Source organism: Schistocerca nitens, chromosome 8, assembly GCF_023898315.1.
Source record: "Schistocerca nitens isolate TAMUIC-IGC-003100 chromosome 8, iqSchNite1.1, whole genome shotgun sequence".
Taxonomy (NCBI): Eukaryota; Metazoa; Arthropoda; class Insecta; order Orthoptera; family Acrididae; genus Schistocerca; species Schistocerca nitens.
Window position 1 is genome coordinate 383106839 of NC_064621.1, and position 15106 is coordinate 383121944.

Here is a 15106-nt window from a genome sequence, read left to right on the forward strand (position 1 = left end):
GTCCAAAATCAATTAACTTCACCCCGTTTGACAGTACTACTAATCATCCCTTTACATACGTTCTCTGACGCTGTTCATCTTCATCTTCTCTTCAGGTATTAGGCAGGAATTGCCTGTTACGGTACCAATCTCTGTCGGGCTCTTCCTCTGTCTCTTCTCCCATGACACTTAAAATTTCTTGCCTTTAAGGGAAGTATCTCACTCTCCATTCTTTTAGATGTTCGTTCCATTTTCTTCTGTAGTCTGGAATTTTATCATTGAGCTAAAGATTTGCAGTTCTTCGCTGTTCAAAGGGTTATTACCGTCATAAAATCACTGTTCAGTACGTACTCTGGTCTCAGGTGCTAACAGAAGATGTGTACACCTGAGGGTTATTCGGAAATTTGAAAGTCTGTCACATCTCGCGATTGTTCCCTGTAAACCACTCTCCTTACTTCTTCTAATGTTGTCCATTCACTGTGGTGGAGGCACTCAGTCATGACCTCGTATAGAAATGGTGCTGTAATCGTAGTAATCATAGGAAGTCTTTAAATACTTTGCAGTAAGGAGCACAATATTTTTTCTTTTTCAAGGTACGCCTTTTATTAATTCCTGCAGTTTTTTATATCATAGCACCGTCAATACCACACAGGGTGTGGTGCACAATATGTTTAATCCTAAAATTCGGAACTCACTCTCAAATTAAATCTTTAATCAGTCCAAGCTCACGTACACATCCACACTAATCACTGGCTATCGACTAAGATTTTTTTATCTAGGGAAATAATTAATAACCGACGCTACTTTATGTTGTGGCTCCCTGTAAGGAATGTCATCAGAGTTTCTGTTATCACATGAGAGCTTCTGGGGCGAGTGTTTTAGCCAATCACAGCAAAGGTTTTCACATGCTACTACATACAGGATATAGTAGAACTTTGTTTGACCAATAGCAAAGACATTCTTCCCAAGCGAGTGACGCCATCGCGCATATCAATGTGTCATGCTTGAACCTCCACGATCCTCTTGCCCAGAGAGCAGGTCTTGTGACATATTTCACCGTATTCCAAATATTCAATATAAATACTACAACACGACTAATTTGACTTAGAATATTTGTAATGTAAAAATTTTTGTCTTTTGAAAAGTATGAACAAAAAATTAATAAAATTTGAAAGCACCGTCCCCCAAACTACCGCCACCTTTCGGCTAGACCTTATACCTTTATATAATGTTGCGAACCAAATTGTTAGTTGACATCTGCATTAGGCATACATTTATAATACTGCCACTCAACCTTGTTTAGCAACTTCTACAGTATCTTTGCTGAGTGAATATTTTTAAAAATATTTTTAATTGTTCCTGTTTTGTAGGCTGATGTTGTTCAATAAATATCTGTTGTTCTTTATGTTTCTTTAATCTTAAATGCAGACATATAATGAGAACAGTAGCCAAAAGAATGAATACATAAACATATTTATTAAGGGATTCAAACAGTTTTATCCACAAAATATTCACAATGACCACAGGCACAAACAGGAATTGTTTTCCTTTATTAACAAATCTCACTTACATCTTTGGGTCACTGCAGACATATTTTCATTCATTTAAAACAGGGACAGCGCTGCTGTCAGCTCAGTCTAAAGATTTTTTTAACTAAATTTTTGTGCAAGAATAAAGCACTGACAGCAGTGCCGTAGCAATTCATGAGGTTCCTTTTATTAAAAGTCAGATGTGTTACAATCTGTTACACCTATCTCAAGTATGCCTTGGGCCCCACGAGGCTCTTGATGCCGTCTCCGATAATTTTTTCGCCCTCCGCGTTTGCTTCCTCGTAGCCACGGAATGTGCTTCTGCAGCGTTTCAGCCAGTCACGAATCTTCGGATAAGCACTCATGTCCACTCCTATCGCCTGTTGAACAGAGAAATATGTAATGACGATTCTGCTCATTACATTGATGAACAGTTATCACTGCTGTTGCACATGTAGTGTGAAGTAATGACAATTAAAATAACAGAGAAACTTTAGGTGTAAAGTTTTACGTTTTGATGTGTTTCTTAACATAAGAGATAATTAGTAAATACACAGTTGCATTCCATTAGGCTGTATGTCTGAAGTCATTACTTGCCATTTACTCGGTGAAATTACTATATCATGTGGTTATAATTAAAGTGCAGGTGCTCACAGATGTCCAGTTTGGGCTGTAAGCAACGTGTGACAGCGATATACTAATGTGTTAATGCGGAATCTCGGTGTTTATGATGTCATATCTCCTGATCTACGTGAGATAAAGTGAGAAAAAAATATTATATTCATGTACATCCAGTGGCATAAGTGGATACTGTCGACAGAATGTGTTGCGCATTGAGTTAGAAGCAAAGAAGTAATAAATTTAAAAGCCATACACAATGCTGCGCCGCGCGGAATTAGCCGAGCGGTCTGAGGCGCTGCAGTCCTGGAGTGAGCGACTGGTCCCGGCGGAGGTTCGAGTCCTCCCTCGGGCATGGGTGTGTGTGTGTGTGTGTCCTTAGGATAATTTAGGTTAAGTAGTGTGTAAGCTTAGGAACTGATGACCTTGGCAGTTAAGTCCCTTACGAAAACACAAAGACACACAAATTTTTAAAATATGTGTGGATTATTACAAGAGCATAAATAATTTTGGACGAATGGGGGAGGGAGGATTGCAGTGGCAGTTGGTGCGGACGGATTCGGGCAGCCCGATGAAAAAATATTTTAGGAGCCAATCGACAGAATGTGCTCTCATCACATACCCCTTTTGCTCTCCACAAATTTCACCCCATCTTTCCGTACCGGAACTGGTTTCCATAACTGAGTACCGCCCATGTGACCAGATTAGGCGACATTTTGCCATTTGGGCATGATAGAAAACTGAGTAAATTTTTTAAAGAAATGCAACTATCGCCTTTTGGGCGAAGTTTTTATTGATTAACGTGATTTTTGAGCAACAGAGAAAAATCGAAATATGTTTTCATGCAATGATTTTAATTATGTGTTATTTTTAATTATATGTACCACTCCACTGCTTTGTGAAATACTGAAATACCGCAATCTCAAAGTTCTACCAGCCACCACATAACGACTCCAGTACTAACATTAAATTGTCGTAGATAGGTAATTAGGCTATTACAGTAGTGTGTACTTATTTTTGACTCAACATAACGCCAGCAGACGAATCAAAAGCGGTTTTCCTCTTCTATCGTGTTACAAACATATCCATAATTAGAAACCATCACAACAGCACACAGTACAAAAACTATAAACGGTATCACATACATTAAATTCAATAGCAAGTAAGAACTGAACTGATTAGCAAAACAACAACTGAGATCAAAAAAGACCATCAATAGGTCTTCACTAAAATGGGGCTGGGCGATAGCCAATACTGCTACGGATGTATAGGTAGTTTGAATCTTTAGTTGACCTCGCTGACTATCGATAGTGCAAATCCCTTTTTCGTTGTACGATTAAAAATCAAAATATCTTTCAGTTTCACTACATGGCAAATAGGCAATGTGCAATTTTATTTAGCTGATTTGGGGACAAGGGGTTCCGGACGCACTGGACCGTCCTCCCCTTTAGCTACGTACTTGACTGGGTGAGTAACATGGGGTGTTACCTCATCTTCTATGAAAACAGTGGCTTAGACGCAGCTGCTCTCTTCCAAAGCAGAAACTGTAGCACGTACATTAAATTCAACTGCAAGTAAGAGCTGAATTGATTAATAAAACAATAGCTGAGCTCAAGCAAGGCCAGCAGTTTGTCTGGTTTAAAACGGGTATGGGCGATAGCGAATAGTTCCATGATTTTTTTTTTTCATAATGCGGGGCCACAGTCATAATATATTTCTTTAAAGTCAGTACCGCCATTAGAGTGTTGTTTATTTACAGTGTTACATTTACACTTACACAATCATTATTTCGGCTTCAGTGCCATTATCAAGTGTTTTAAGTGTTATAAATTGCCTGGGGTGGCATACTGTCATATTAAAAGAACGCTATTAGACACATTGTCTAAGAGTCGATATTTCTGGCAGAGCCTACTGTTTTGTTTCATTACTGTGTACACCATCTTGACTGCAGTTAAGAAATATCGACTCTTAGACAATGCGTCTAATAGTGTATTTTAATACGACAGTATGCCATCCCAGGTAATATAACACTTAAGACACTTGATAATGGCACTTTGAAGCCGAAATCATAATTGTGTAAGTGTAAATGTAACACTGCAAGCCGGCCGGAGTGGTCGTGCGGTTCTAGGCGTTACAGTCTGGAACCGCTCGACCGCTACGGTCGCAGGTTCGAATCCTGCCTCGGGCATGGATGTGTGTGATGTCCTTAGGTTAGTTGGGTTTAAGTAATTCGAAGTTGTAGGGGACTGATGACCTCAGAAGTTAAGTCCCATAGTGCTCAGAGCCATTTGAACCATTTTTGACTGCAAATAAACAACGGTGTAATGGCGGTACTGACTTTGAAGAAATAGTGCTATGGATGCACAGATAGTTTAAATTTATCGTTCGTCTTGCTGACTATCAATAGTCCATATCGCTTTTTCGTTGTACGATTAAAAATCAAAATATTTTTCAGTTCCAATACATGGGGACTAGGCCATGTGTAATTTCATTTAGGTGATGGAGGGGATGGGTGTCCTGACATTCTGGACCCTCCCCCCCCCCTCCTTTAGCTCTGTCCTTGAATGGGTGAGTTACATAAGGTGTTGTCCCATGCCGGCCGCGGTGGTCTCGCGGTTATATGCGCTCAGTCCGGGACCGCGCGATTACTACGGCCGCAGGTTCGAATCCTGCCTCGGGCATGGATGTGTGTGATGTCCTTAGGTTAGTTACGTTTAAGTAGTTCTAATTTCTAGGGGACTGATGACCACAGATGTTAAGTCCCATAGTGTTCAGAGCCATTTTTTTGTTGCCCCATCTTGTTTGCAAACCGTGATTTAAACACAGCAGCGCTCTTCGAAAGCAGAAATCACACGCTGTCTCGATAACGTGCAGATGTCATGGTCGACCTGACACGTCTTCTAGGTGTATTCCCTTCAAAGAGGAACGGACTGAGATTAAACGTGCTTCTGAATTCACACCAGATAGTCACCTACGGCAAGTGCAATGGCTCTTGTGCACAACAAAGGCTTTAACAGTACCCCAAATTCAGCAGTTCTGTGTGTTCACTGCAGCCTGTAGTTTAAAATGTGCCTGGCCACATACCATCAACCTCGATCCCTGCCAGAAGCCGGAGAGAAAAATCAGAACGTTGTCGTGGATCATAACGTTTCAATTGCTAGACCACGTGGATCTTCTTACCAGTGTGATATAGACCGCAGAACGTTCCATACTGTTGGCTTTGGAATGGACAATTTCGTGATACTGCACGAGCACTAGCGCTGCTTGGGGCACATGTGGTATGGTTAGTTACAGCAACAGCAACCTCGTCAATAACTTAAACTGGGATAGAACACCTTCCTCTTCCAGGTGCCACACCAAGCTCGCCCGAGTTTTCGAATTTAATTGCAATCTTTTTTAAACCACTTAACTACATCGGTCCTTTCCTCAGAGATTTCAGACGGCGACACTTTCTCGAAGTAGCACTGTAATTGCTGCCGTTCACACAAAAGAGTGTCACTGACAGTACGCAGTCCCTCTTCTCGATAGCATAATGTTCACTCACGTTATGGCTTGTCAAATGACAGCGTGGATGTCACACCGTCATACAAGCAGTGCACAGCGTCAGATCTGCACCTGGTGGCCAAAATTTGAACTAATTATTTCCCAGTGTAAATCGGTTCCACATAAATGCATTAGCATATATACCAAATTTCGCCGCTATACGATAATTATTGCCCATACTGGATCTCCACGAGTAGCTGCACTTTAGTTATAACCACCCGGTACGTCAGTGTTAAAAACTCACACAACCAGTCAGATACTGTAATAATTTGTTCTCTCTGCGGTGGAATTCATCCAGCTCCCCTGGTATCCTTTAATAGTAGGTTTATTTAATGTAGTTCTTATCAAGATTACAATATTTGTATGTATATAGTGGCCATGACATTTGAAATTGTATAAAAAATCATTTTCGAAATTCACTAAAACTTCCTGTTGGTTAGGATACGCCACCCATGCAGATGCGACAAAGTACACAAAACATACCCTTGATGGATGTAGGAAGAAGCCAGTGTAAGTCTGTGCGTGACGTACTATGAACAATGAGACATCCACCACATGTCTGTATATCGACAGTCACCCATTAGTTTTAGTTCCAAACACTCCTGCTATGTAATTAATATTGTACATGACTCCCTTTTGCTGTTACTGAAACATTCAATCTCTGGGGAAGATTTTCACCATGCTTAGCTTCACCTCACATATAGGATTCACATACCCGTCTGATTGGTCTTCACAAAGTTTATGTTCATCATTTCCATGGAGAATCAATGTTCCACCTTCCTTTTAGGTTGCAGTTCAATCAGTTATATCATTGTTATTAGCCAGTTACTTCAGTTCATTTCCGGTGTTTTCATTCTTTATTAAATTTCTACTTGTGCAGCACTTCTCTCTCCTCGATAATCAAATCTCTGCTTTTTATGCTTTGCTCTCATCTTTATTTTTATTTAGGCAACTCTCGCTTCCATAAACATAGTTTTATGAAGTTTAATTTTTATAAAGTTTCCGGTTTTGTAACTGTTACGTTTATTGCACCACGTATTTCCTGAAATCTGTTCATCTTTGCATGTATATCATTAACAAAATCATAACAGCAGAGACGTATTTCGTTGGTAGTTCTATTTCCGACCATACTGGGAATATACCCTGGACACTGTAACTTTATTCTTATGTAACGATGTTTTAAGACTATGTTCTGTACATATATGGTTTAGCAGATGTATTGCTGATTTGAGCTCACCTTCAATTACTTCTGTTATTACTTTATCCTCTCCAAAATCAAATACTGGTATTGTATTCCAGCGTCAGAAATATCAGAACGGTTTTCACTGATAACTTTCGGCTCGTTCATTACCAGTGCAGTGGTCCTTACCTGAAATTAACACATTTATCCTTCTCCATCATCCTTGAACGTCTCTAAGATCATCACGGAACCACCCGGTATATACAGGGTAACAATTATTGAACAACAATAAATAAAATCGTCGTAAATTCTGAACCGTTTACGTTAGGAGTTCAAACTGGACGGATGGCCGCGGGGAATGGTGAGAATCAGTACGCGCTGTATGGTTTGGTTTAGCGACGAAGCCCACTTTCATTTGGATGCAAAATTGGCGCATTTGGTGGACTGAAAATCCGCACTGCGCGATCGAGAAGTCTCTTCACCCTCAACGGGTGACTGTGTGGTGTGCAATGTCCAGTAACGGAATAACTTGTGCGATATTACTTGGTGGCACGGTGACTACCGAACGGAACGGTACGTGAAGGTTTTGGAAGATGATTTCATCTCTGTAATCCAAAGTGACACTGATATCTACAAGTTGTGGTTCATGCAAGAAGGAGCTTGACCCCATCGAAGCAGGAGAGTATTTTATGTCCTGAAGGAACACTCTGGGGACGGGATTCTGGCTCTGGGGTACACAGAAGCCACTGGCATCTGCATCGATTGACCGCCATATTCTCCCGATCTGAACACATGTAACCCCTTTTTGTGCGGTTATATTAAAGACAAGGTGTACAGCAATAACCCCAAAAACCATTGCTGAGCTGAAAACAGTCATTCAGGAAGTAATCGACAGTATCGATGTTCCGACATTTCAGCGGATCATGCAGAACGCATTCGTCTGCGCCACATCATTGCCTATCATGACAGGCATATCGAACATGTCATTACTTAAATGTAAATGTCTGTAATGAAGTTTATACGTTGAATAAAGTGTGTGGACGCCGTAGTTTCTAACTAATTTAAGTTTTTTTCATATCGTTCAATAATTGTTACCCTGCATATACATTTACAGGCGCCGGAGCCTGTAATTTTGACACTCTGTCCCCTCTACAACATCTAGAAGTGTGTAACATGAATTGTGAAACACCTTGTATAAATACAATGTTAGTCCACTTACAGAAAAACAATTACTAATTTTCAAGAACATTGTATTTCAATTTCCAGGTACCAAGATTTCTCCATAAGCCTGATTATAGTACTCGGCGAAAAAAATTATTTCCGCTTCTTGGATACATAATGGAAGATCAATCAGATGTAACAAGAATTGTTCCAGTATCGTCCTGTGGCGCCCCTACAGTGATTTCTTTGTCCCTCATCCTGACCGACTGAGGTGGCGCAGTGGTTAGCACACTGGACTCCCATTCGGGGCGACGGTTGAAACCTGCGTCCGGCCATCCTGATTTAGGTTTTCCGTGATCTTCCTAAATCGCTTCCAGCAAATGCCGGGATGGTTCCTTTGAAAGGGCATGGCCGACTTCCTTCCCCATCCTCTCCTAATCCGATGCGACCGAAGACATTGCTGTTAGGTCCCCTCCCCCAAACCAGCCAACCCATTCTGAAAATAATGTTCCACTGTGACCAGTCCTTGCGTTTATTAATGCGACCTTCTGCACGTAGGACGATGAAAAGAAAAAATATAGCGTACTTGGGTGTTTTTCTTTCAAGAAAATCATTTAAGAGTCAGTATTACACAGATTTTTAATAGGGTCGGAACTAGGACGTTTGTATAGCTACTTAAAAGTCCCCATTCATCTTCCAAAATATTAAAAAGACTCCATACCCCTGGTCTACTCCTCCCCCCTTCCCCCCTCCCGTCAAATCATCAAAAGTGCGCTCTTGTTTCCAGTAAGTTTGAGGAGAACGCAAGCAATGAGCCTGGCCTAGTATTATTTACATTTATCTTAGCACTTTTTTTCAGGAGATTTGACAACAGTATGCCTCAGTCTATCTGTGGTAGCGATGTATTGCATATTTTGTGCATTTGTAGAGAATAATTTTAGTAATACACATGAAAAACCTACAACAAATGTGGGTTTTTGCTTTTGAGAGAGTTCATTATATTTTTTTTACTTTTTATTAGTAGAGAATCGAGTAACTGTAAGATATTGTATGTAAGCCGGCCGGTGTGGCCGAGCGGTTCTAGGCGCTTCAGTCTGGAACCGCGTGACCGCTACGGTCGCAGGTTCGAATCTAGCCTCGGGCATGGATGTGTGTGATGTCCTTAGGTTAGTTAGGTTAAAGTAGTTCTAAGTTCTAGGGGACTGATGACCTCAGATGTTAAGTCCCATAGTGCTCAGAGCCATTTGAACCATTTTGTTGTATGTATATGGTATTGGCCATGGCTTCTGGTACGTATTCTGTCGCTTTATCCTTTGAACTGTCCAAATTAATCTTCCGCAGTACTTCTAGGACATGATTAATTCATATGTAGCACATCTGAGTGCCTTCACATTATTCCGTAGCTTTCTTTGTAGTAAATAAATTCTCACATTCCTTAACTGATTTTATGGTTTCGCTTTTAACTTTGGCCATATATTCAACTGCGGTAACTGAATTGTTAATTTTAGACGTCATACAGAGAATATTTAATTTTTTAATCATTTTCATTGAGGCTTCATAGTATTTCTTGTAACATGAGATCAGTCCTTGTTCTGCGCTTGTCCGAACTGTTTAATGTAATTTTCTTTCCACATTTGTCATCTACAGTTTTTACAACTACATAACTAACGCTATGCATTTTGAATAGCACCAATGTTTACAGTTTGGTTGCATATAGTACACTCATGGTTAGCGGTTACCATAAGAAGTTATTCGTATAGATGCAGACTTACCACATACGAGTACATAAAGATTCTAAAAAGTCACCTTTCTTCGAAGAAACATTCCAAATCTATTCATCCAGAGAAACTTTAATGAACTGAGACAAGCTCCTCAACATACACAAGCTTCTTATGAAGCTCATTTGTGGGTACCTAACAGATTTGTGTGTGTGTGTGTGTGTGTGCGTGTATGAGTGAGTGAGTGAGTGAGTGAGTGAGTGAGAGAGAGAGAGAGAGAGAGAGAGAGAGAGGGAGAGGGGGGGGTGGGGGGAGGGAGAGAGAGAATAGCTCTGTAACATTATCTTGGAGCAATTAACAATTATAGCTCTGATCTCCTCAATAAGTGAGCTGGCACAGTGGTTGTGGTTCAGAAATTAGGCTTACATTCAGGAGCATGATGTTAAAATCTGAATCCAGCCACAATGATTTAGGTTTTCCGCGATTTCCCGCAATTAATTAATGCCAATTTCAGGATGGTTCCCATAGAAACATGGCATGATTTCCCTTCTCATCCATCTCCTGTCCGAGTTTGTGGCCCGTTTCTCATAACCTTATCATCGACTGGACATCAAACATTTAAATTCCTTTTTCCGACCTTCTCCTGCTTCATCCAACCCAAGAAATTTCCAAGACATTTTGCATAGTTCTGTTCGACTGAGCTCAATTAAAATGTCATTGTGGCTCTCACCAATAATACTACGGATCCTTAAATATGTGGACCTGATACTACGAGTAATATAAATACTTCCGATTATTTCTATTTGTGATACCCTTACCATCTCCTCCTCACTCATAGAGGAGACAGACATGTCTTACCTCACTGATAGTTATTTCCAGTTCATGTACATGTGTTTGGGTGAAATTGCTCCAGGCATGTAACTCCTCTACCGTTACCCACAACCTCTACTAGTACTGATCTAGCGAATCTCATCCCCACAGTATATTTTTTCCAGACAGTAAACCTCTTGCGTATTAAGATTGGTTAAAATTGTTCGACAGGTTCCGGAGTTATAAGATGGTATCCAAACGTACTCAAAATTTGAATTTTGAAATGGTTACGAGTACGCAGAAATACCACTCTGTTTCTCTTCATACATCTTTCTTGAATCAGTATCTTCAGCGACTGCGAGCAGGTTGGTTTAGGTAGTTGTTGGCGATAGTATTTTCATTGTGGTTTGCGACGGCTGATCTGAAAGTGCAACTTGCCTGTACAAATTTTTGTTTTTAAAATTATAACAATCACTACAGAAACGGGTCAAAACATTTGAAAACAGTGCCTTAGGCCAGAAATAGTTTTGCGACTGGCACAAGCATTACAAAAACGGGAGAATATCGCCCAATGATGACGATGCCTTCGGTACGTCTGCAATCGCCATCCACGGAAGTGAAGGTGTGGTACTGCCAGATTGTAGACAGGCTGTCTAAGACCTCTTTAACATCTGGGACCTGAGGTATGGTACGTTTGAGTGTATTCTGTTAGTAGAACTGACATGAGAAGAATTGCGGCGCAGTTTGTGGCACGATGGATACAAGCTGACCAGAACATCATCGCGTGGAAGTCTGTAGAAGGGAACGTAAACAGCTCCTTGGACGACGACTCAAACTTTCTTTCAAAGGTCATTATCAGCGACAGAAGTTTTTTCAATGGCTATGACTCCGAATAAAAAAAACAGCAGATGTAGTGGAGAAGTGCTCCTTAATCATGGCCAAAAAAAAAAACTAGACTAGTCGACAGTAAATTTAATTCTTTGGTGATGTGGTATATTGACGAGAACCTTCATAAAGAATTAGTTCCTCCGACTAGGTGGTGAATAAAGTGTTCTACCGCGACGTTCTAAGATGATTGAGGAGGGAGATAAACAGAAAACATCCATAGAAGTGATGTACGAAGGACTAGGTTCTCCATCAAAACAAGCACGACCGCATACAGCCTACGTAATTCAGCAATTTTTCACTAAAAAGAAGATAACAGTTGTTCTCTACGTGTCTTAATCTCCAGACTTTGCTCCGTAAGACATCTTACACTTTCCCAAAATGAAAATCAAACTGAATGGGCAGTGATTTTGTTTAGTGGAGGAGGCTTAAGCAGAACCGCAGAGGGTACTAAACATGTTAATAAAGACAGGCATCCAGGACGCATTTCAAAAGTGGCAGATAAATTGGTATTGAGGATAAAGATGTACAATAAGGTCTAGGTAAGACATAATAATTTTAACCAACATACAAATACATCGGAAACTTTTTCATAACAGCTCGTATTGCCATTTTTCTAACAGAAGTACTGCTCTTCAAGATAATAACAGAATAACGCCACTGAGTTGTCATTGTGGTGCAGCTTACCTCCAGACTGGCAACTGTAACCGAGCAGGATATGTCGGCCACGGTCGCATGGTCTCCAGCTACCCATCCAGTTGGCTCCAGGTACTTCTCCAGGTTTCCAAGAGCCTTGTATATGGCATCTCTCGCGTCCGCATCCACATTTCTTTTCCCCAGGAAGAAAATCGGATACTGCAATTGATGAAAGCGTTAGAAATATAATGTACAGGTATACAAACTTCGGAACACACAGTAATGGATATTTATAATGACTGGACACTGTCGATAAAAATACAGACATTCACACGAAATCAGAAAATAGGAAACTTCAGATTCTACATTTGCACAGTGTGTCTGTTCTCATCGTAATTTATTCATAATCTACTTTACTGATTTACTTATTACTTTCTAACTACACCCTCCGATACAAGTAACTAAGCTGGCCACGTGAGCACATATATCGTTGTTAATGTCTGGCTGTTGGTTTTGGGGTGATCATATGGGACGTTATATTCCTCCTTACGTGAAAGGGATAGACAGGAAAAGCTATGAATATTAAGTATCTTCTATGAAGCAAAAAGAGGATTTTGACTATGTATATCATACATTTGAACATAATTAGGTAAAGACATTCAGCTGTTTCAGTCTTTCTTAAATGGATAATAGAATACAGACCACAGCCTTAGCTTTTTAAGTCACTGGAAATGAGCTCGCATCTCCCTCGAGTAATAAAACATGGAGTATTCCTCAGGGTTCCACGCTAGTGCTGCTTCTTTTCCAGATATACAATAGTTATCTGTCTTAAACTGTAACCTGCAACTGCTAACGCTAGGGCTGTTTTGTTTGTGAATAACACAAATATAACTGAGGATGATTCAAATATGATCTGAATTCTGTAATTAATAATGTGCTTTAGAGAAACAGATATTGATTCACAACTGAAAAACTGAGTTTTAACTGAAGTATAATACAGAATACCCGATTCTTAACTCTGGTGGAAGGATTGTATTCACGACTTCCTGCAAAAGGCGAATGCAGCTGCCTTAACTGTAAGGTTATTAGCACCAGTGATACGCAGAAACTATTTTTCACACTATCATTTCTTGATGTAACATGCTATAATACTTTAGGTAGATTATCCCACGACAAAAATATTTTAGGTCACAGATCATATATGATGTTAATTAACCGGACTCATGTAGGACTGTTTAACAATCTCGATGTTCTAGCGCTGACATCACAGAACATACGCTCCCTTACAAAATTTGTTGTTGGATCTGTGAACTTTTTAAAAGAGAATAACAGTAACAATGCATATACAGTGGGAAATGTCAAAGCTACTGTTTTAAAGAGTAATCAGGATTCAACCTTCGCTGTTGGCACAATAAGTTCATATTTGTCAATGAAAAACATAAATAGTGGATATTCGCCTGTATTGATTTATTTCGTGAACGTTTTTTCTGCTTAAAAGGGCATCCTCAGATAATACCGAATATTATATAGCCCAAACTAAGATGGATGGATCAGGTAAATAAGAAATTCTGAGAGGAACAAAGTGTGAACGTTGTACGGCATTAATGTATTTCGTGAACCGATTTTCGGCTTCAAACGGTATTGTCTGAGGAGAAGAAAATGCCACTTATATTACTTGCCTCTCAGGTTTGGTTGTCTAACGGTAAGACGCGTGCCTGAAAACCGAGAGGTCTCGAAATCGAATCCCAGTTGGACTACAGAATACTTCAGACTCCCTTTAACATACCCATAACCTCTCAGTGATGTGAAGTTTCAGCAGTAACGACAGGTGATTCCGATTCCACGTTGAACTATAATTCCACAGATGACGCCGAAGTGACGACCAATTGAAAGACTTCCACCAGACCGCTGCGCCAGAATTATCGTCATTATTTGTTCAAAAAATGGTTCAAATGGCTCTGAGCACTATGGGACTTAACATCTATGGTCATCAGTCCCCTAGAACTTAGAACTACTTAAATCTAACTAACCTAAGAACATCACACAACACCCAGCCATCACGAGGCAGAGAAAATCCCTGACCCCGGCGGGAATCGAACCCGGGAACCCGGGCGTGGGAAGCGAGAACGCTACCGCACGACTACGAACTGCGGGCGTCATCATTTGTCTACGGCACCAGAATAAGTAGAGCCGGGACCAGTTACATGAGCAGGTACCTGAATGAGAAATTGATTATTTGCTCTAATCAGCCTAACATACGTCCGCCCCTGCTAGCTGAGTGGTCAGCGCGACAGAATGTCAATCCTCAGGGCCCGGTTTCGATTCCCGGCTGGATCGGAGATTTTCTCCGCTCAGCGACTGGGTGTTGTGTTGTTCTAATCATTACCATTTCATCCCCATCGACGCGCAAGTCGCGGAAGTGGCGCCAAATTGAAAGACCTGCACCCGGCGAACGGTCTACCCGATGGGAGGCCCTAGTCACACTACATTTACATTTTAGCCTAATGTGTGAGGGGCGCTCAATAAGTAATGCAACACTTTTTCCTGGAAGTAGGTTGGTTGTATTCAGAATTGCCATACGCCATGTTATTACCTTATCTTTTGGTTACAAAACCCTATTTTTTAACATAAACTCCTTTCAATACGACGGTCTTACGCTACCTTACAGGGAGGGCCTGCACGCCCGCACAGTACTGCGCTAATGGTCGACGTCGGAGCTTGTGACGATGTTCGACAAACGATTGCCACGATCAGCCTCGTTACATCCAAGATGGCCCTTCGTGGTCTTTTATGATCTTCTGTTGGGCTGCGAGTAGCCTAGCGGACACACACCTTTCAGTATTCCAACTGAGTTCATTTGAGAGGCGAGCTGTTTGATTGTGATCCATCGATCACCTCGAATGAGAGTGGTCGCACATCCCAACACTGCAGCTGTCACAGATGTGTGCGGCCGGCCAGCGCGCGGGAGGTCAGACAATCTCGCGTGACCTTACTGCGATGACGGCAGATGCCTCGCCAAAGATTCACCAAGCTTTTGTTCACTGCCA

General features: G+C 40.9%; 1 protein-coding gene across 2 annotated transcripts in view; it reads right to left on the bottom strand.

Moving 5' to 3' along the window:
• Positions 1–1436: 1436 nt before the first annotated feature.
• LOC126198652 (glutathione S-transferase D7-like) overlaps positions 1437–15106 on the bottom strand; it is an 87608-nt gene continuing 73938 nt past the window's right edge. For both annotated transcript variants that reach the window (XM_049935122.1, XM_049935121.1), the window contains exons 5-6: positions 12111–12278; positions 1437–1888 (exon numbers count right to left, since the gene is read on the bottom strand). In XM_049935122.1, coding sequence (XP_049791079.1) covers positions 1730–1888; positions 12111–12278 — 327 coding nt within the window. In that variant the 3' untranslated portion in view covers positions 1437–1729. The remainder of the gene's footprint in view (positions 1889–12110; positions 12279–15106) is intronic.